The 22,700-nt window shown below is 35.5% G+C and overlaps 1 protein-coding gene and 1 long non-coding RNA gene across 21 annotated transcripts in view; one reads left to right on the top strand and one right to left on the bottom strand.

Annotated features, from left to right (window-relative positions):
• Window positions 1-222: 222 nt before the first annotated feature.
• LOC724344 (probable Ras GTPase-activating protein) overlaps window positions 223-22,700 on the bottom strand; it is a 376,738-nt gene continuing 354,260 nt past the window's right edge. For 14 of the 20 annotated variants that reach the window (XM_026439477.1, XM_026439479.1, XM_026439473.1 and 11 more), the window contains 8 exons: window positions 13,722-14,005; window positions 12,988-13,274; window positions 11,209-11,541; window positions 10,442-10,846; window positions 8,594-8,760; window positions 6,891-8,501; window positions 6,099-6,223; window positions 223-3,855 (listed from right to left, as the gene is read on the bottom strand). In XM_026439477.1, the coding sequence (XP_026295262.1) occupies window positions 3,582-3,855; window positions 6,099-6,223; window positions 6,891-8,501; window positions 8,594-8,760; window positions 10,442-10,846; window positions 11,209-11,541; window positions 12,988-13,274; window positions 13,722-14,005 (3,486 nt within the window). In that variant the 3' untranslated portion in view covers window positions 223-3,581. Of the gene's footprint in view, window positions 3,856-5,903; window positions 6,407-6,890; window positions 8,502-8,593; window positions 8,761-10,441; window positions 10,847-11,208; window positions 11,542-12,987; window positions 13,275-13,721; window positions 14,006-19,656; window positions 21,533-22,700 lie in introns of those variants that run through there. The other 6 variants (XM_006568396.3, XM_006568401.3, XR_003304269.1 and 3 more) reach the window with 6 other exon arrangements.
• On the top strand, window positions 3,862-6,722 carry LOC102655354. The gene is made up of 2 exons (XR_411184.3): window positions 3,862-4,908; window positions 5,729-6,722. It is a non-coding gene; the product is annotated as an uncharacterized LOC102655354 (long non-coding RNA).

Raw genomic sequence — 22,700 nt, 5'->3', positions numbered from 1 at the left:
CTTATTATTTACTTTGTTTATATTTGTGTTTCATTTTCAAGATGGTGTTAATTTCCATACTTTTGTTCTATGTCTATTATTTTTGGTGTATCTATATTGTTAACCGTTAATGAAAAATCGAAATTCGACGCGATTTTATTTAATTTAAATCAAGTTAATAAACCAAAGATCGTTTTAAAACCAAAAACATGATTGGTGTATATATTTATTTAACAGCTGTAATATGTCTAATCATATTTATTTGCTCATCATATTGTTACTAATAGATGCTATACGCTTAAATACAGTTGATGTATTGCAGAAACGAATATACCAAAAAACTTAGCAATGTACACGCTATTCAAGTCATTTTTAAATAGATTATTTTATCGATTATATCGTCCAACAAGAAGTGTAGGGTGGTATCGTTAAATATATTAATTTCATAGTGTCAACGATTGACGATCGAAAATGTCTTCGGCCAAGCGATTTTCTCCGTAGAAGGGATCGCGTAAATGAAAATATAAAAAAGAAAAAAAAAAAAAATGTTGGAGGACGGGTAGGTACGAGAGTGGATGAAAGGATAGTGAAACGAAATTAAACAAGAGAAGATATCTCTATACAAAAATAATCGTGGTGAAAGGCGAGAAAAATAAAACGCTCTCACGAACGCTCGTATGATACAAGTCGACGAGATAATACTTTTTCTTTAATAAGATTAGACTGAATCTTAATCTTTTTTTTCATACACTTCATACACACACACAGACGCATACACAGACGCACGCAGCAGATTCTCATTTTCTCTTCTCGATTGTTTTCACACATTCGTTCTCTTTTTCTCTCAAAGTCCCTTTCAATCTTGTACGCGTGCATTTTGCTACACAATGGCTACGATGTGATTAATAATATATTTGTTTGTTGCGTGATGTAAAATAATAATACACATTAACGTTTGCGAAACAAAATGAGACCGTCATTATCGATTGGTGTTATCTAATTGTCATGCATAATGCGTTGCTGTGCAAAACTTAATTTTAAAAACAAGAGTAAACACAGACAAAGAAAAGTATAGAATATACAACAATTAATGTTCACGGCGGTTAAGAAAAATCTCGGCGCACGAATATTTTATTTCTCGAATTTCGATCTTCTTAAAAACGAGAAATTTTTTTTCTTTTTACATCGTGCCTAACCAATCCTTTTCTCTCCGTTGCTCGTTAATCGATCGACACTTGTTATTTAAACAATCGATCGGCTCAAGCGAGGCGCAATAACGGAAAAATATCTTACACGCAAATCTCGATGCTCTCTTTTTACAATGAAAAACTTCTTCTTCACATCTTTGGTAGAAACTACTAAATAAATTATATTGTCGCTTACAGTAAGAATTGGATTTTCGAATCCTCGAAAAAGAAGATTCCACAGAACGCGATGAACGTGAAAAATTTGGCTCCTCGAATAATTTTTTTTTTTTATCTTATTTCATCGTTCTCTTCTTTATCCGATACCTGGCAAAAAGATTTGCCCAAGAAGAAGATAACGCATCTTGTTTGAAAGATATTAATAATGGACAGCATTAATGAACAGAAAAAAAATATCATGTCCATTTTTTTGCTGTTTACGAGAAGCGCACAAGGAGGTAAATTATACACGCATATACAACAATGTCCTGAAGTACAATTCGGTGTGCTTGAGAATATTACACGGTTGATATGACAAACGCTATTAATAATACAATATACGGAGTGTATCATCATATTATCATTTGATTTACAGATGTATTTTCAATTTAAAAATTTTAGAAAACAAATTCTAATAAATGCGAGTCCTACAATTATTTAATTTTTGAAATGTGATAGGATGGATAGTACTTAATTAAAATATTGTCCGTTTATGATAGATTTTTTTAATATAATCTGAAACTTAGAAACTAGAAATTGCTATATGTATATATAGTCTATTTGAAGCCAAGAATTAAACGTCAATCAATAACATTAACAAATAATAATAAACTAATAAAATAATATTCAAGATATTCTTAAAATACAGTCATATCAGGACACATTATTTTTCAAGTCTTGTGTGTTATAAAAAGTAAAAATTGTTCGTCTAGAACTTGTTATGATACATATGTATATATATATGCCAATGGAAGCCATTTTGCATAGATATTTAAAAATATTGTGAACACATCTTTCTTATATTTTATCTTCAATTAAATTATCTATATATTTATAAATTACCTAATCTATCTAACATCGATTCAAAACTTCAGACTTGCAAAACGATGATCGTTTGATATCAATGTCAATGATATTTTTAAAAATTTTTCCAGCATTGAATTATCAACATTTTTATAATTTTTAGTTCACCGACACTTGATTATACTTTAAACGATACGTTAAATCTAAAAAAAAAAGATAACTATTCTTCAAAATCAAACAATTCCAGAATTTACATCTATCAGAACTTTTTTTTTTTTAATATTTAAAACAAAATACATTTGTAAATCTTGTATCTTCAAAGTAGTATTTTTCACGGTAATAACTCTCCGTACATCAAACTAGCGTTTTACAGTGTCTCTGTGCGTCAAGGTACGTATACACGATGCAGAACGAATAACAAAAAAAAAAAAAAACGGAAAAATGAAAACGCAGAAGAAAGTAAAACGAAAGAAGAGACAGATATCGTTCACTATTCAACTGGAACTCGTCTCGTGTCTTTTCATCTCTCGTTTCCATTCACTGCCAAATGAGTCGATCGATCACATTATTACTCGCCAATCTATTCGGAGAAAAATTATCCAATATTTACAATTTGAACAAAAAAAATCCAATTTGTCCCCTTGAATGTCGTCGACTTTCTGGCACGTTCACATCGAACGAAGAAAAGTCGTTTGGGACGAGCACGCGAGTATTGATCAAATGATAAAGAAGAGAGAAAAAAAAAAAAAGAGATTAACGATACCAAAGATCGATCGACTTTCCGTCAATTTTGACTCGAACGAGAGCTGACTTACGAATATTCAGTTCGTGAACGAAGCGAGGTCTCGGCCAGACTTGATATACAAATAATTCTAAACGCTATGTGTCACATTAAATTCGACGTAAATTATCTACTTAAACCATTTTGCCTATTTACTAGGTAGCCTCTATTTTCGCACGCCTTTCATACACACTCTCTCTCTCTCTCTCTTTCTCTCTTTGTTCTCTATTTGCTCGTACTTCTTTTTTGCCTAGGTTCGTCAAACCTACCTAATATCCTGCAAATTTTTCGCAGGATTACCGTATTTTTTTTTTTCAGTTACCAACCGAAGAAACAGCGAAATTTATCTACGATTGATCGAAAGTTGAAAAGTGAATCGAACTTTGAACCAATCGCTTTTTCTCCATCGCTGTTTCTTTTCTAGAATACATTTCTAGAGCGTTTTATAATGCGAGCAATCGAGTCGTTTCGAGACTCTTATAATCATATATTTCATCTGGATCAGAAGCATCGTTTTCAACTTGCACGCTGATTTATCGACTGTCGGTCTGGTCCTCGAAACAGGAAACAGATGTAACGACGTCCAAGTGGCGCTGGTTGCTCGTTCTTCTTTCTTAACAGGACGAGCTTTTAAGCTCGCCGATATCAACGATGTTCTGCAGCAACGCGGCCGCCTCGCTGCTCGATTGATTCGTTTTCGCGTTGTATCTTTGTTTCAGGGTGCTCAATGCGGACAACAGTTTTGTGTTTGACGTCATTAGACGCGAATTCGCGGCGTCCAGGGCGGCTATTTGCTGCTCCTGCGCATCGATCACGCGCTGCTTGTACGACAACGCAGCCGACATCTTCTGTTGTTCGCGTCGTAGTTCCTCCTCCACAGAGATTAACCTAAAATAAAACGTTTAACTCGTTATAGCTAGTTTTCAATGTTTTGTGTTTGTTTTTCGTGAATGTGGATCCACGTTACAAACTTGGCCATGGAGCAATCTCTGTCTTGTTTGATTTTCATACGATCACGTTGTTTTTGTTAATTTGAAGATTTGAACGGTTTATTGGAAAATTAGTTGAAAAATTATAGCTAGTAAGCTTTTGTTAGAACTATTGTTTAGAACTATATAGAAGATACAGAGATTACTTCGATGGTTCTGAGCACACATGGAACTGAGCTTCGCCTGTGAACTCTCTCTATAATTTTAATTGGAATTTGATTAATTTATTTAACGATATAATTTTGGTAAGATGAATGTAATGAATAAAGATATGAGAGATTTCATAGGAATGCTTAATAGGATCCAAGCGCACCACGATGCATATTATATCGAAGAAAAGAACATCAATGTATAACTTTGAAACGAAAGTTAAAGAAAGCAGCAGTGTTTGGTGCAAAATATCATACGTTCGGACAACCAAAAAAGAACGATCAGTAATGCAACAGGATAAAAGGGCACTTTTCATCAAAGAAGCCAGGCGTCTGCTTCTGCGATTGGCCACAGTCAACTTTGTGTGTGTATAAATGAGTGTAGTGGTTTCGAAAGAAACATTCAGAATAATATTGTTAAAAATAATTAAAAAAAAAAAAAAAAAAAGAAAATTCTCATCGAATATAAAAGTCGATTAATCTGTACGATTAGAAGTTTTGATAAATTTTCTATCGAATAGAACACGATTCAAAATTATTTTGAACATTTCTCACGCACGTTGCAACACACTACCGCAGAGACACACAAAAATCGTTCGGGTTGCATTTAGTGAACCGTGCACACGTGAAACAAAACGAACGCGTGAATCGAAGGCGTGTATGAAGACTGTCGGTGTTCGATATATCGAGAAACTTGGTGAAGTATCGATATGTGGTTGATTGAAATAATGTTATTGGACGGTGATGTAAGTATAAAACACGCAGGGTGAGAAGAATGCTGGTTCATCGAACAGTGATTCAGAGTATGTATATAGTTATACATATATATAAAACAGGTGAACAGACTTCGAAACGTTTCGTATCGAATAGCTTTTCGCAACGATCGCGTATACATATAGAAAGATAAACAGTTTAGTCGCGTGTTTTTTGTCGGATGAAACCAAGATATAAAACACACGAGATATATATAAATATATATATATATATATATATATATGAATTTAAAAAATGCTAAAAATATGTGATGTAAAAATGTAAGAAGCTTAGAAATATAATTGACTCTTACACCAAGGTCCAGATCAAGCCAGAGTATACCAAATGCAGCGGATAGAATGCACAGGAACACACAATCAATTAAACATACATTATTTCGAGAAACAGTAACCATGTTTACGCGGCTTGGTGCTACTTTCTTTCTTTTTTTTTTTTTTTTTTTTTTTTAATTCTGTTATTATTTGCACAACAAATATATTTTCTGTTTGTTTATATCGTTTGGTTTACTCGGTACTATTTTCTTTTTTTTTTTCATATATTTACATTAAATTTTATTTGAAACAATAGGCAAATTGTTTTCGATTGGTACAAAGAATTATTGGTAGACAGAACTGAATAAACTTTACGCTGAAAAATAAAAAAACATTTATTACTTTTTTTCAAATATTTTCATGACATTTCAATTCGTATCGATTAAAATTTTAAAAAACAAAAAAATAAAATAAAAATTTAAACATTTAGAGAAACAGAGAATAAAAACACAAATCGACAATATATAGAAAGAATAATAAAAATCTAAATTCTACCATTTTCTTTTCTCTTTTGTAATCAACTCTGTCTGCCATTTAGGATCATCTCTGAAGAATTTCTGCCATCGCAAAAAAGATCAACGAAGCTATTTCGCAAAGAGGCCATTGAAAGTGATCGATGACCCCTCCGTCACGGACCTCGTCTTTCCTTTTGTCTTCCTAAGGAAGACTTCGAATGGAAAAAAAAAAAAAATCGCGGATGAAGAAGTGGAGGAGAGGATGGACGAAGAGAGAAGAAAGAGAACCGGCGTGATTTGATCATGAGACAAGAGGGAAAGAGGAGTCGAGAGTGAAACGAGAAAGAGAAAGAGTGGTTAGTCGCCACGGTGAGATGGGGTGAAGTCACACAGTCAGGCAAAAAGAATCAATCGGTGGGTGTTAACGAGGCCGCGTTAATGAGGATCAAGTACCTGGAAATGATGCTCTTCATCTTGGTATCCGGTGCAACGCCATCTATATCGGTATCCTCGGTTGCGCCTAACCGGGCCCTCAGTCGATCTACGCTACTCTGCAACCTCTCGATTTCCACTTCGTACTGGAAACGAAGAGACGTGGCGTTGTTAGTTACAAGACACACACTTGGCAGGCAGTTCCGTTAGGCGACAGGTCAGAGAAACAGAGAGATAGTAGAGAGACAAAAAGAGGATGACGATGATGACGACGACGACGACGACAGTGGCGACAGCGGCGGTAGCGGCAACAACAACGGCAGCAGCAGCTTCTCGCGCGATAAAATAGGAGTTTTTGTAAAAAGAGGAACTTGTTATTCACACAACGGTCACGTATATATATGTACATATGTTTGTTACAACGAAATCAAAAGAGAATTATAAGTTCCTCTTTGATCTGCTAAGACAATTTTAATTATGTTTCTTATGTCCTCTGCTTCGTTGCTGGAAACTCGAAGAGATTTATTTTTTTTTCCCCCCCTCGTGGTTTCGTGGATGACAGAGATAAGTTGAATTGAATTGGCAAATTTATATCAATGCTCGTTGCTATTGTTATAATATAAATATAACGTATGTTATATGATATGTTTCAATTTGACAAATTTCTATCAATATGTACAATTTGATATATATATACAATTCTACAATTCTTGCAAAAAAGAAAAAGTGTAATGTATATCTTATATGTATGTCATCGAAGAAACCAATTATACATATATATATATATATGTATAAATATGTTACATCTATTACCTGATCGATGCTTCGATGACTGCGAGATTTGCTCCTCCTCGTTGTGCAGCTTTCCTCCTCGCTGGTGTCCGACAGGTCTCTCGTCGAGTCCAACGACAGCCTCCTCCTCAATTTCGTACAACAGACACCCTGGTTCTGCTCCGAATTATTCCTGTGCGTTTGGTTGGCTTGCCTCCACTGGTTCTGGTTATTTCTCTGCAGATTCCTCACGTTATTTTGAGGGGGTGGGGATGGGCTGAGATCAACGCCTCTCACACCCTCTACTCCACCACTTCCGTCCCTCTCCTCCGAGCTACTGCTACCTCTTCTGCCGTTCCTACCGTGATTGGATTCCATGTGGTAAACAGGATTGGCGAAAGCAAGCGGTGCTGCATTGAGTATATGCGCGTTTGCATTGTTGCTGCTGAGATCCACGGGGCTGGAGCTTTGGCTGTAAGCAGCGAAGCTCTGGTAACCCGACGAGGCAACATTGCTCAATTGGGAAATTGATATTTGGGATCCTTTCTGAGATTTTGATTCCGACACTTCGTCGTCAGCGTACCTCAACAGATCAGACAGCTCGTCCAGGTTTCCATTGGCAGCCGTGTTGTTCGTCTTGCTATTGGTGTAATTGTTGTTAGGCTGATTAATCGACAGAGTGAGATTCGACGAGGGATTCACCACTACATTGGCATTCACAGTTGTCTTGGACACGTTATTGTAATTCTGATGCTGCATCTGGTTAGCGTTCTCTTCCTTGTTGCAATGATTCCTGCTGGCTGATCTCGACACATTGTAATTGTTGTGGTTGTAATTGTCCTCCCTGTCATGGATGTCCAGATTCTGTAATCGTGCCATGTTGTGTCTGTGATTCTGTTGGTGCTGTTGGCCCATAATGGTACAGTTGTTCGTCTGGTTGATCTGAGACGTGGTAATGTTGTAGTTGGAATCCTTTAAATTGCTGTGGCTCTCCGACCTTGTGGGGCTGGCTGGGTGTGTCTGGCAGTGATTCACGTTCGCCAGACTAGCGCTGGCTGTCAACCTGTACCCTGCACCTGTTCTGTTCGACCCTATCGCCCTGTGCTGTCTCACTATGGGCGTGGGCGAGCGCGACACGAAGGCTGGCGGCTCGAGAGGATAATCGTCGGTGGTTATCTGCAGTTGCAACTTTCCATTGGTAGGCATGTAAGCGTTGCGAGGAAGCGTAGCAGCCCTGGTTACGTTAGGGCTGCGAGAACTGTTGTGCCCCAGCGTGTTCGATTGCAACACCTCGTTGCTGTCCCTGATCGTTCCGTTTAACGTGCTGTGATTACTCAACGTGGATGTTGCAGATACAGACAGATTGGTGTTGCTGTTGGCAATCGTGGGGTCGTTGTAGCGGAAAATGTTGTTCTGTATATTTGGATACCGATGAGAAGCGGGCACTGGACTTGGACCAGATTGATCCAGGGCTATGGAGATCCTCTCGAGGATCTCCGGCAATCTCGATGGAGGCAGTGACGAGGAGAATGAGGTTATGGTCACCAAACTTTCACGCAGTAGCGCGTGCAGAAGGGACAATTGTTTTCCCAGATCTATGTATCCGTCGAACTCTAACGAATTATTGGCTGGAGCATCCTTTGGCAACGGGCTCTGTAAATGTTAATTTTAATCAAGATAAATCACGACGAAAATAGGAAAATATATATATATATATAATTAAAAAAGAAGTCGTTGTTACTTACACTGATTAGTTGAAGAAAATTTTTCATGGATGGAGCCTCACGTTCCAGAAGATCGTTCATAAATTCCATAAAGTTTTCCTTTCCTTGAAATCTCGTGAAATTTGCCAGAGTTTGAAGCGTTTTTGCCACGAGAGTGAGATTCCTCGCTGCCTTTTCGTTTGGGTATTCTAGAAAAGATATTTCACTTTTTCAAACAAGAGTGAATTTTACCAGGTCAAGATATCTCATTTTTAAAAGAGGAATAAAGCATTGGAAAAGAGAATAGTAAAATTGCGCGAAAAAAAAATTCTTTTTTTTCCGTTAACGTTTCCTTCACGATCTTTCGACAACGACTGTTTCTCTTTTCAATAGTGCCGCACTTTTAAAAGCTTCACACATACGAAACAACACATTCTTACCACCTCACTGTTTGTTACTGTGTAGCCAATGTATACATATTCTCAAAATCGTCATTTGTTCGTAACCGATATTCTAGACTAAACGTTCGATCTCTTTCGATCTCTATAACCTATATAAAACAATGTATACATATGTGAATATGAATCGAAATAAACACGCAATTTATTTAATTTATATAAAACTTATCAAAGAGTATGTTCAACAAATTCTTTAATTTTCTATCGATTCGATAAATTTCATTGAAAAATATCTCAAAAATTTCAAATTGGAAACGGTCATACTAGATAGACAAAGGATAATAGATAAGGCGATATTCTAGACTAAACGTTCGATTTCTTTCGGCTATTTTCGGCAATTTCCGACTTTGCACGCCTATAACCTACAATCCTATATAAAACATTACCGTATATGTGAATACGAATCGAAATAAACACGCAATTTATTTAATTTATATAAAACTTATGAAAGAACGTGTTCAAGAAATTCTTTAATTTCTATCGATTCGGTAAATTTCATTGAAAAATATCTCAAAAATTTCAAATTCGAAACGGTCATACTAGATAGACAAAGGATAATAGATAAGGCGATATTCTAGACTAAACGTTCGATCTCTTTCGGCTATTTTCGGCAATTTCCGACTTTGCACGCCTATAACCTAGTCCTATACAAAACAATGTATATATTGTGAATATGAATCGAAATAAACACGCAATTTATTTAATTTATATAAAACTTATCAAAGAGTGTGTTCAACAAATTCTTTAATTTTTCATCGATTCGATAAATTTCATTAAAAAATATCTCAAAAATTTCTCTTTCAAATCGGTCGTGCTAGATAGACAGAGGATAATAGATAAGGTAAAATGCGATATTCTAGACTAAACGTTCGATCTCTTTCGGCTATTTTCGGCAATTTCCGACTTCGCACGCCTATAACCTACAATCCTATATAAAACAACATTACTGTATATGTGAATACGAATCGAAATAAACACGCAATTTATTTAATTTATATAAAACTTATGAAAGAACGTGTTCAAGAAATTCTTTAATTTTCGATTCGGTAAATTTCATTGAAAAATATCTCAAAAATTTCTCTTTCAAATCGATCGTGCTAGACGGAGGATAATAGATAAGGCAAAATGCGATATTCTAGACTAAACGTTCGATCTTTTTCGGCTATTTTCGGCAATTTCCGACTTCACACGCCTATAACCTACAATCCTATATAAAACAACATTACCGTATATGTGAATACGAATCGAAATAAACACGCAATTTATTTAATTTATATAAAACTTATGAAAGAACGTGTTCAAGAAATTCTTTAATTTTCGATTCGATAAATTTCATTGAAAAATATCTCAAAAATTTCTCTTTCAAATCGGTCATGCTAGATAGACGGAGGATAGATAATAGATAAGGCAAGATGGTATTTCGTCCTCTTACCGTGGGTAATGTTGAAGAGGGACGGGCTGAGAATGGCAGGGCACAGGAATCTGAGGAATATAGAGGCAGAGATCAGATTGTCGGCAATGTCCTCGCGGCCCATGTCAGCGAGACGCTCGCGGAATATACGGAAGCATTCGCGTAATTCGAGAGGGAAGTGAGCGTGGCTGGCCAGTATCCTGCTCCAGGCGAGTTCCACGGCGTTTCGTAGATTCTGTTGCTGTTTGTGAAGGGCCGCCACCGAGGCCACCTTCAGCGGATCCACCTCGCAGTCGCCACCCTCCACCGCTCCCCTTACAACAGCCCCCAAGGTCTCTTGCAAGTACCTGTCTCCCGTCAACTTCAAGTAGGCCTCCATCGCCTTCGTGGCCAAGGAATTTCCTCGAAAGGTGAGCCTCTCGTCGTCTGAAATTCAATATTTCCCTTTAACAAATTCCACCAATTTTACGTATGAATCTGCATACAATTTTCTCGTCAGGAAATTTAAAAAAAAAAAATTTCGACTTTAACGAAAATTTTTGTAAATAGCATAATGATTTGAAGAGCAATTTATTATTTTTTGAATCAGAAAATTTTCTTTGTGCTGTTTTCTAAACTCGAGTATATCATATTAAAAAATTTTGCCTCTTATTTATAATTCTACGATTCTAATTCCTGAACTCTTATATATATATATATATATACACAAAAAGAGAAGCTTTATATCGCATAAAAGAATCAATAAATCCTTGTTCCTTCACTATATACGGAATATCATCATGATTCACCTATTCTGTGTATATCCATCATGACCAAGTCGGCGAGAAATTGAGGCGCTTTCTTTTCGCGCTGCATGACGGCGACCAAAGCCGTGGCGATGTCCTCCTTAGCTTTGACACCGATCACCGGCTCTAATTTCTCGCACAGCGACGCGTAATCCGTCTTCAAATATTCCAAGAACTCCTGGTACACTTGAACCGGCAATATGTCCACGGATTGAAAACGACATTTCACCCTGAGCGCCGGGGGTTCCTTAAGGGGGCCTTTGTCCCCCACCACCGTGTACCATTTCTCCGTCAGGTAACGAGACGTGACGTTGTGCACCGGTATACTGACGGAACCTGGCCGAAGATATGTCGAACAAATTCAATATTTCATTTCCGAATGAAATCTCTGAGGTATTTAAACAATTTTTAAAATCTGTTTTACAGAGTTTGACTGCCGTGCGCGTTTCTAAATTTTTAACAATGCGAGAATCATTTATTTCCTTCATTAGAAATACTGTTAATAATTTCTTATGCTAGTAAAATTAGAGAAGGGATCAAATTTTTATCGAAAAATTGGGTATTCAACTTCTTCTAGGGATTTTTTTTATTGTGAATAGTTTGCAAAATTGCGACAAAAGAAAATATAAAAATTTAAATATTAGCTGCAAAATTATTAGGATTATCTTAAAATCGTATCTTCAACGTAATATCGTTTAGAAAAATAATTCTGGTATAAATATTAAATGCATGCAAATTATGTTATTTGGATAAAAGAGAATACGGCAAACGAAGGAATTTAAAAAATACAACTTTTTGTCCAAATTATCCAAATCAACCTCAGTACAGAATGTTTAAAAATTTTAAATAATTTTTTAATAAATTACTTTTTTATTATTTTTATAACTTTTTAACTAATTTATATCTTTCCAAATATCTACAAATATCAAACGAAGGAATTTAAAGAAGACAACTTTTTATGCAAATTAATTCAATAATTATATTCAAAATAATTTTTTTAATAAATTATTTTTTTATTATTTTTATAACAATTTATATCTTTCCAAATATCTACAAATATCAAATGAAGGAATTTAAAAAAGACAACAACTTTTTATCCAAATTGTCCGGATCAAAAATATTTAAAAACTTTAAATAATTTTTTTAATAAATTAATTTTTTATTATTTTTATAACAATTTATATCTTTCCAAATACTTACAAATATCAAACGAAGAAATTTAAAAAAGACTTTTTATGCAAATTAATTCAATAATTATATTCAAAATAATTTTTTTAATAAATTATTTTTTTATTATTTTTATAACAATTTATATCTTTCCAAATACAAATATCAAACGAAGGAATTTAAAAAAGACAAAAACTTTTTATCCAAATTATCTAACTATCAACCTCAGTACAAAATGTTTAAAAATTTTAAATAATTTTTTTTAAAAAATTAGTAAATTAATTTTTTATTATTTTTATAACAATTTATATCTTTCCAAATATCTATAAATATCAAATGCATAAAGGAATTTAAAAAAGACAACAACTTTTCGGATCAATCTCAGAATATTTAAAAATTTCATATTCAAAATAATTTTTTTAATAAATTATTTTTTTATTATTTTTATAACAATTTATATCTTTCCAAATACCTACAAATATTCTTCAATAAATAGTGAAATAAGCGAATACGGGCAGTAAACGTGTTAAAAAATTTCTTTATTAATAATTTAACGATGCTAAAAAATCGATAATCGATTCAATTCCACCGATGCATAGAAAATAAGTAGCTCACCGATCAAAACATTCTTGTCCCTCTTCTTCTTCCTGTCAGCCTCCCTGTACAGGTTCACCTGTATGGTGTTGACGGAAGGCAAGTGATGGAAATCGAAGTGCTCGCCCCAGAAGCACAGGTCGGCCTTCAGCTTCGCCGTGGTCCTCGCGTACAGAGTGCTGTCCAGGCACACCTCGCAGAAGTATCGTTTCTTGGCCGGCACACCCTTCGCCTCGAGCAGCCATATTTGCAACGAATTGTCCGTGCGCCTCGTTTGCTCCGCGTCAGGTTGAACGGATTTCCTCAAGCTGCGTTTCCAACAACAACATTCCCACCGATTATAATCTCAGCCCAAGTTAGAAGGAACACGTTAGAAGGCGAAAAATTTTCAAATGGAATGGAAAAATTATTATACGATTATTTATTTACAAAAATCTTTTAGATATTCTTTTGATAAACATTGTTATAACCGTAAATCGTGAAAATTTTACTTTGAATTAAATTAGATTAAGCTCAGAATTTAAAAAATTTCTCATTTTTATAATTATTATACTAAGAGCAAAGAAAACTTAAGATTAAAAAAAAATAAATCGTTTACATTCGCTCTTCTTCTCAATTGTATACGAAATCGGGGGACCGGGTTCGTCTTACGCGTGATGACCGTTCATTTAACGGGGTTTAAAAGAGGCTGGTTCAGTTTCGTCACCGTTAAAGAAAATGAGGGAGAAAGAAAGGGAGAAAGAAACGGTACCAACCTGTGTAACCACTGGTCCCGTTCGTGAGCGGTCCTGCAACTGAAATACTTGGGCCCACCGGTGCTGGGCGTGACCTGGAAGCAGTGAGGTCTGCCAAGCAGGCTCGGATGCAGCGGTGTCACGGCCGCGAGGTCCATCGAGGTCACCGCCTGCCCGCAGAGGAGGGACTCGTGTGAACGGCAACCCCGAAGCCCGGCGCCGCGTTGCTTCTGTCGCTCGAGCTTCGTCACGCTCTTCGTCCTCTTCAACGGGTTCGAGCGGAACGACCTCTTCGAGAAGAAGTTCTGCGGGAAGAGAGAAAGAGAGAGAGATAAAGATGCAGTTGCGAATATATCTTGCACGGAATTCCGCGTTTTGGAAGGATAAAATTGAATCGCGTAATTCGGGAGCGAATCTCGAAGGATCGTGGTTGGAAAATCGATGAGTTAATTTCGAGAATTAGACTATCGAGAGAGAGACTTATTTTTTAATTGACGAATCGTATTTACGGATGAAAAATAGATATGTTTCGAGCGTGATTGTTCAAAGTAAAGATTATTCTATAAAATTAAATTGACACGAGTCGATTCGAGAATAGAAAGAATCCATGAGTTATATTTAAACATATAAAATCTGTGTATATTGCTTGATAAAATTTACACGTTGTAAATTGACTTAATTCGAGATTCTCCACGATGAAGATTAAATTGGATAATAGTTTTTAGAGCAAAAACGTGCGAAAGTAGTTTAATTAAATATCGAGCGCGTGGTATATATATACACTTCTCCCCAAATAATTCACTTATTTGTCCCACTGTTACATTTCAATAACATTTTCTCGAAAGCGGCGTGTCGAATCGATTCTCGCGTGATTCGGCGTTAAATCGTGATTGACGATCAACTTTGATCGCGTCCACGACGATTCGAACGAAATTTTTCCGTCGAGTTAATAGCTCAACGTGCGGTGTTGCAACGCGATTCCTTTCGTAAAAGTTACACGAGTTTCCGTCGATGGCGCGTCTATCACCACGAGCGACACTGTGTAACGCGCGTAACAAAGCGTGCATCGTTTTTTTATTTATCGCGAGAGAAGCAATTTCACATATCGATCAAGATGAAACAATTTACGAGAAATAATGGGAAGGAAGGAAATTGGAGTTTTTAATTTTCTTCGAGATAGAAATTTTCATATACAATAATATACGGCATAAACGATTTTACGTTTCGCGAAAAACGAAAGAAAGAAGAAATCTACTTTAACAACCGAGGAAGTTTAACTCGCTTACGCCGGGATAATTTGCTTCGACATTTCCGACGCGCACAGCAGAACAACGACAGCTTTTATCATTTGACGATGGGATTTAATTTCGTGGGAAGAAACGGCGAGGTGAATTTTTCAGGCGAATCGTGCCGAAAGATAGAACGAAGTACGTTCCGGTAGCGAATGTTGTGTCGGTGCCACGAGTGAAAATCATCGACTGACTACTCCTCGAGGGATATCGAGAATCTTTCGTGACATTGCTCAAGTGAAAGGTATCCCAACACCGGTGTTTGATACCGCCACTACACTCTTTTGCCCCGCGTATTATCCGGATCAACGATCCACCCGATCGACCCGAAAATCATCTCTGTCTCCATTATTATTATTATTATTATTATTATTATTAATATTATTATTAATACGTCTAGACTTGGCTATCCTCGTGAAATATATACATTCTTTGGCTATCGTAATTGGAACAGAATTTGTTGTGGGAAGAGAGAAGTGATTATTTACGCAAGCTTCAAAATTTTTCAAAACATTTGAGAATATTCGAGAAATTTCATCCTTCGTCAATCGATTAATACTCTTAATAATTATTAAAAAAAATATTAATCTTCGACTCGAGAGGAAAAATCGTTGTTTTTTTTCTTTTCTTTGATTGTTTCACCAAACTCAGAGAAAATTTTAAATTGCTCGTCGAATCAGAAAATCATAAATCGAATCATCGACTCTTCGACTCGAGAGGAAAAATCGTTAGATTCTTTCGTAAGTTCGAAGACAAAGACTTTTCTTTTCTCTCTCGAAACGATTGTTTAAAAGAAAAGTTTCACCAAACTCAGAGAAAATTTTTTCAAATTCATCGATTCAAATCACGATTCGAGAAATTTCGTCGAAGATTAATATTGCGAATCGAATTATCGATTCTTCGAAACGAAGAGAAAAATCGTTAGATTCTTTCGTAAGTTCGAAGACAAAGACTTTTCTTTTCTCTCTCGAAACGAAAGAGAAACGATTGTTTACGAGAAAAGTTTCACCAAACTCAAAGAATATTTTTCAAATTTCGATTATTTAAATTGTTCCTCGAAAGAAAATCATGATTTTGTCAAGATTAATATTGTAAATCAAATCGTCGATTCTTCGACTCGAGGGGAAAAATCGTTGTCTTTTTTCTCTCGAAACGAAAGAGAAATAATTGTTTCACCAAACTCAGAGAAAATTTTAAATTGCTCGTCGAGAGAAAATCATGATTTCGTCAAGATTAATAAATCGAATCGTCGATTCTTCGACTCGAAGGGAAAAATCGTTGGATTCGTTCGAGATTCGAAGACAGAAACTTTTTTTTTTCTCTCTCGAAACGAAAAAGAAAAGTTTCACCAAACTCAGAGAAAATTTTTTCAAATTCAAATCACGATTCGAGAAATTTCGTCAAAGATTAATATTGCAAATCGAATCATCGATTCTTCGAAACGAAGAGAAAAATCGTTAGATTCTTTCGTAACTTCGAAGACTTTTCTTTTCTCTCTCGAAACGAAAGAGAAAACGATTGTTTACGAAAAAAGTTTCACCAAACTCAGAGAAAATTTTTTCAAATTCATCGATTCAAATCACGATTCGAGAAATTTCGTCGAAGATTAATATTGCAAATCGAATCATCGATTCTTCGAAACGAAGAGAAAAATCGTTAGATTCTTTCGTAACTTCGAAGACTTTTCTTTTTTCTCTCGAAACGAAAGAGAAACGATTGTTTACGAGAAAAGTTTCACCAAACTCAGAGAAAATTTTTTCAAATTCAAATCACGATTCGAGAAATTTCGTCAAAGATTAATATTGCAAATCGAATCGTCGATTCTTCGAAACGAAGAGAAAAATCGTTAGATTCTTTCGTAACTTCGAAGACTTTTCTTTTCTCTCTCGAAACGAAAGAGAAACGATTGTTTACGAGAAAAGTTTCACCAAACTCAGAGAAAATTTTTTCAAATTCAAATCACGATTCGAGAAATTTCGTCAAAGATTAATATTGCAAATCGAATCGTCGATTCTTCGAAACGAAGAGAAAAATCGTTAGATTCTTTCGTAACTTCGAAGACTTTTCTTTTCTCTCTCGAAACGAAAGAGAAACGATTGCTTACGAGAAAAGTTTCGCCAAACTCAGAGAATATTTTTTCAAATTCATCGATTAAATCACGATTCGAGAAATTTCGTCAAAGATTAATATTGCAAATCGAATCATCGATTCTTCGAAACGAAGGGAAAAATCATGATTTCGTCAAGATTAATAAATCGAATCGTCGATTCTTCAATTCGAGGGGAAAAATCGTTGGATTCGTTCGAAGATTCGAGTTCGAAGACAGAAACTTTTTTTTTTTCTCTCTCGAAACGAAAAAGAAAAGTTTCACCAAATTCAGAGAAAATTTTTTCAAATTCATCGATTAAATCACGATTCGAGAAATTTCGTCGAAGATTAATATTGCGAATCGAATCTTCGACGAAAAATCGAGGCGAAGAATTCTCGGTTCAAAAATCCTTTCCGTTCCACTCTCGCGCTTTTCGACTCGGTTTCGAACGAAGGGGAGATGAAAAGGTGGCCGAGCGCCAGCGGAACTCGGAAGGGTTCCAAACGGTTTCGGGAAATAACGGCGCGGCGTCTCGAAGAGCAGCCGGGGCCAACCCAACATGCTAATCGAATTTGCCAAGAATTTTCCACGCCGGAAAAATGCTCGTTTGAGGCCAAGAAAATACATACATATATATATATATTTCCCTCGTCTCGACGAAATGTTTTATGGGAATGCAACACGTTGAGACGTGCAAATTAATTCGTTGACATTTCAAGGAGAGTTGGAATTTTATTTATAGTCAAGCTTAATGTTAAATTAGTCGCGGTGAAGAAGAGGTTTTCTATTATTCAAGTAAGGTTGGAAAGGAAAATTTACGCGCGGAAATAATTAATATTTTTTTCTTCTTTTTTTTTTTTTTTCCCTTTTCAAAATCCATTTATAGTAGTAGAAAAATAAAGAAAGAAGAGTTTAGTTTCTTTCCTTCTTCTAGGAAGGATGAGAGGAGTTTGTTCGTTTCTTTCGAATTTCGAAATTTCGTCAGTTTCATTATTAGTTTTTCCAGAAACGGATTAATGAATGAATATAAACACGCATTCACGCGTGTGTGTATATATATATATATATATATATAAATTCCATTGTATACATTTGATAACGTAATAAAATTCGATCGTTAAAAACGTTAGAAAGTTCTAATCATCAAGCGCATATTTCCTTCTTTTTTTTTTTTCCTTTCTTTTCTTTTTTTCTTTTTTTTTTTTCCTTCGTAGTAATTCATTTGAACTTTACGCGGAAAGATTGCAATTAATGGAAATTACGAAGATTGACACGCGCATACATAACGCGATTGCATACATTTTCTTCTAGAAAGATGCTGCTACTCTCCACGAGAACAGCTCCTTTCTTGCGGATCGAGACGCTACCTCCACGAATTATTATTAATCGATCCGCGAATTTTTCCACGATTAATCAACGATTAGTTTTGCATCCAATTTATCAACAGTGTATATCGATACTCGTCATTAAAAATCGTATCGAGTCTTCCTTCTATGAATCTACGAACGAAAATTGCAATAAAATAATTAAGATAAATTAAGATAAAATTATATTAATAATTAATAATTATATTAATAATTAAGATAAAAATTGTAAAATTTAATTTTTTCGACAATCATATCGATTCTTCCTTCTATGAATCCACGAAAGAAAATTGCAATAATTAAGATAAAAATTGTAAAATTTAATTTTTTCAACAATTGTATTAATTTTTTATTCTATGAATCCACGAACGAAAATTGCAATAATTGAAATAAAAATTGTAAAATTTAATCATTTTTCCAAAAATCGTATCGATTCTTCTTTCTATGAATCCATGAACAAAAATTGAAATAATTGAGATAAAAATTGTAAAATTTAATTTTTCCAATTGTATCGATTCTTCCTTCTATGAATCCACGAACGAAAATTAAGATAAAATAATTAAGATAAATTAAGATAAAATTATATTAAATTAATAATTAAGATAAAAATTGTAAAATTTAATTTTTCCAACAATCGTATTAAGTCTTCCTTCTATGAATCCACAAACGAAAATTAAGATAATCGAGATAAAAATTGTAAAATTTAATCATTTTTCCAAAAATCGTATCGATTCTTCTTTCTATGAATCCACGAACGAAAATTGCAATAATTGAGATAAAAATTGTAAAATTTAATCATTTTTCCAAAAATCGTATCGATTCTTCTTTCTATGAATCCACGAACGAAAACTGAAATAATTGAAATAAAAATTGTAAAATTTAATTTTTCCAATTGTATCGATTTTTCCTTCTATGAATCCACGAACGAAAATTGCAATAAAATAATTAAGATAAATTAAGATAAAATTATATTAAATTAATAATTGAGATAAAAATTGTAAAATTTAATTTTTACAATAATCGTATCGATTCTTCCTTCTATGAATCCACGAAAGAATCTAAAAAAAAATTTAATTTTTGTTTAAATAAAATTTTTCCAACTTTTTATCTATTTATTTATTATCCTATTTCACAACGAATAGTCTATTTTGCCTTTTCCTCGCCGAAAATCGGCGAAACAAATAAATTTGTTCTCAGCCCTGGCCGATATTTACCCTGGCGGTGAAGTAATTGATGATCATGCTGACAACCTTGTCCTCCTCGTTCTCCTCCATAGGTTTCACGCACATCTTCCCTTTGGTCATGCGAACCGTGTCGCGTGAGAAGCAACGGCAGATGTTCCCATCGACGAAAATCCAGCGTGGAGGAGAAAAGAATCGCTATCTTCGACGCGGCGCACCCCTTCCAGGATACCAGAAGATGGGATAATATCTCCAACCGTTCGATCTCATCTCGTCCGCGAAAAATTTCAATTCTCCTTCCTTCTTTTCTTTTTTTTTAAACACCGACGATTTGAATTCGACGTTACGGAGTAAATAGGAGCGCGGCTACTGGGAGGGCGCGAGGGGGAATCGCGAACGAGCGCCCGTTCCAAGGCGGATTGATGCGTGTAAACATGCTATTATAAACGAGTTATCGCGCGACTGACTCATCCGATAATCCCGCTCAGGTATATAACACTGGCCGCGGAGGAACGGGGAGTCGTCGAAGCGATCGATACCCCCCTTTTTTTTTTATTTCAAGTTACGATTGAAAGAACGGATTTCGAAGAAGGATTCTCTACGATTCGAGGAAGTCTGTTTTCGAATTTTCTAAATTTTCCAATCTAAATTTAATCGATGATTATATTATCTTCGAACGAAGGGAGAATTTCTAATCATTTCCACGATTGAAGAGAATTATTCACTTCCTTTTATTCACTTCGATCGTTTTGTCCAAGTTATGAGTCCATCGAAAGAATGGATTTCTTTTCGAAAAAGGATTCGAGGAAGCATGTACCTGTTTTCACACTGCATGAATTTTCTAGATTTTCCAATCTAAATTTAATCGATGATTATATTATCTTCGAACGAAGGGAAAATTTCACGCAAAATTTCTAATCATTTCCACTTGATTGAAGAGAATTGTTCACTTTCTTTTATTCGCTTCGTATCCGATCGATAAATGCGAATGACATTATCGATCGAGCCGACTACTCCTCGCTGCTATTGCATTCTTCGAATAGGAAAAAGTATACGAAATGTTTTCACTTTTCTCATTCTAAATTTTCCAATCCAAATAATATAACCGATGATTGGCAATGTTTGAATGAATGAAAAATTTCACTTCGTCTCGCAAAATTTAAAGAGAATTATTCACTTCCTTTTATTCGCTTCGTATCGATCGAGCCGACTTACACTTCGCTGCTATTGCATTCTTCGAATAGGAAAACATTTATACGAAACGTTTTCACTTTTCTCATTCTAAATTTTCCAAATAATATATTCGATGATTGGCAATGTTCGAACAAAGGAAAAATTTCATTTCGAGAATTATTCACTTCCTTTCATAAGAAAAGGTATAAAACGTTTTCACTTTTAAATTTTCCAAATAATATATTCGATGATTGGCAATGTTCGAACAAAGGAAAAATTTCATTTCGAGAATTATTCACTTCCTTTCATAAGAAAAGGTATAAAACGTTTTCACTTTTAAATTTTCCAAATAATATAATGATTGGCAATGTTCGAACGAACGAAAAAATTTCACTTGGAGAATTATTCGCTTCGTATCGATCGATGCGACTTACACTGCTATCGCATTCTTCGAATGAAGAAAAAGGTATAAAACGTTTTCACTTTTCTCATTCTAAATTTTCCAATCCAAATAATATAATGATTGGCAATGTTCGAACGAACGAAGAAATTTCACTTGGAGAATTATTCGCTTCCTTTTACTCGCTTCGTATCGATCGATCCATGCGAATGACATCGGTCGAACTGACTTACACTTCGCTGCTATTGTGTTTATCCTGCGCGACGAATGGCGGAAAAGGCGCGGTATACGAAACGTTTCCTCGTTGAAAACGAGCCGTTATCGCGCACGTGCGCGAGATAAGACCAATGTCAGGATGCAGGCCAATCCGGTGGACAACTGCGTCACAGCGTTTCGCGGTTGAGAAACGATCCGATCCCCCCCCCCCCCCTCTTTTCAACCCAACAGTTTCTCCCACCAACTTTTTTTCTTTCGATCGTTGACAACAATCTCGCAATTTTCGATCAGCTCTCTTCTTTTTTCTTCCACTTTCAAAAAGAGAGATTCAAATTTTAAATCAAGGAATCGAAGAAAGAGAAATTAAACGTAATAAATGATTGGCGAGACAGTTTGAGATAACATTCCAACGGATTTTCTTGAATCGGTTTTATCAACGAGGCGATTCATCAATTCCCCGTCAATCGTCCCCCTAATATCTCACTCTTTGATACAAACTTTATCGAGTAATAATTTCCACGTTTCGAGCCTCATTAATCATCTCCTCAACGGCTATTACATATTCCAAATCGATCGATCAATCACTCGCGCACGATGTTCATCAATTCTTATTATTTCACCGTATATAATCTGAAGCACGTTTCTAAAATTTTTGAAATTTTTCACATTCGTCTCTCGCTTTCCACTCAATCGTGGCGAGTCTTTCGTTCGTCCACACGCAACTGCTACTCCCAGAGAGTATTTCTATTCACACGCGGAAGCACGAGCCAAGAAGAAGGATCGGGCGGCCTCCTCTCGAGTGTCTCTCTTCAATGCCTGCCCCCGAAAAACGGGATCGAGGCATTGAAAAGGTTATGGCCAGGTATACTCTCCTCCTTCGAAGGGATTTAAATCGAGAGGTTATTTAAACGATCCTCGGATTTATGCACTCTCACACGTCGTTTCCAATCGAACGGAGAAAGTTGTTGGAAACTGTTGTTCCAGAAGAACGAGAATTTTAAATAATTCGCAATCGTCACGCTCTTTTGTATCCCTCGATCGATCAATAATCCAAGTCGACAAGTGTATTTTTATCATTTCTGGTTTCTGGTATTCAGGTTTTAATTTATTATGGTTTAAAAAAAAAAGGACAGGTAATCCTTGAATTTTCGAAGGAAATTACTCTTCGAATCGGTTCTCAGAGTGTATTATTAACGCGCGGAAGAGAGCGTGGAACGTTCGAAACGGGCGAATCGGCGTCGAAGAGACGAGCACAGGCGCGGAGTGAAAACGGCGATATTTTCAGCGC

This window comes from Apis mellifera, linkage group LG3 (assembly GCF_003254395.2).
Source record: "Apis mellifera strain DH4 linkage group LG3, Amel_HAv3.1, whole genome shotgun sequence".
In the NCBI taxonomy this organism is placed as follows: Eukaryota; Metazoa; Arthropoda; class Insecta; order Hymenoptera; family Apidae; genus Apis; species Apis mellifera.
Note: the sequence above shows the minus strand (reverse complement) of the source record. Positions and strands in the feature narration are given on the sequence as shown.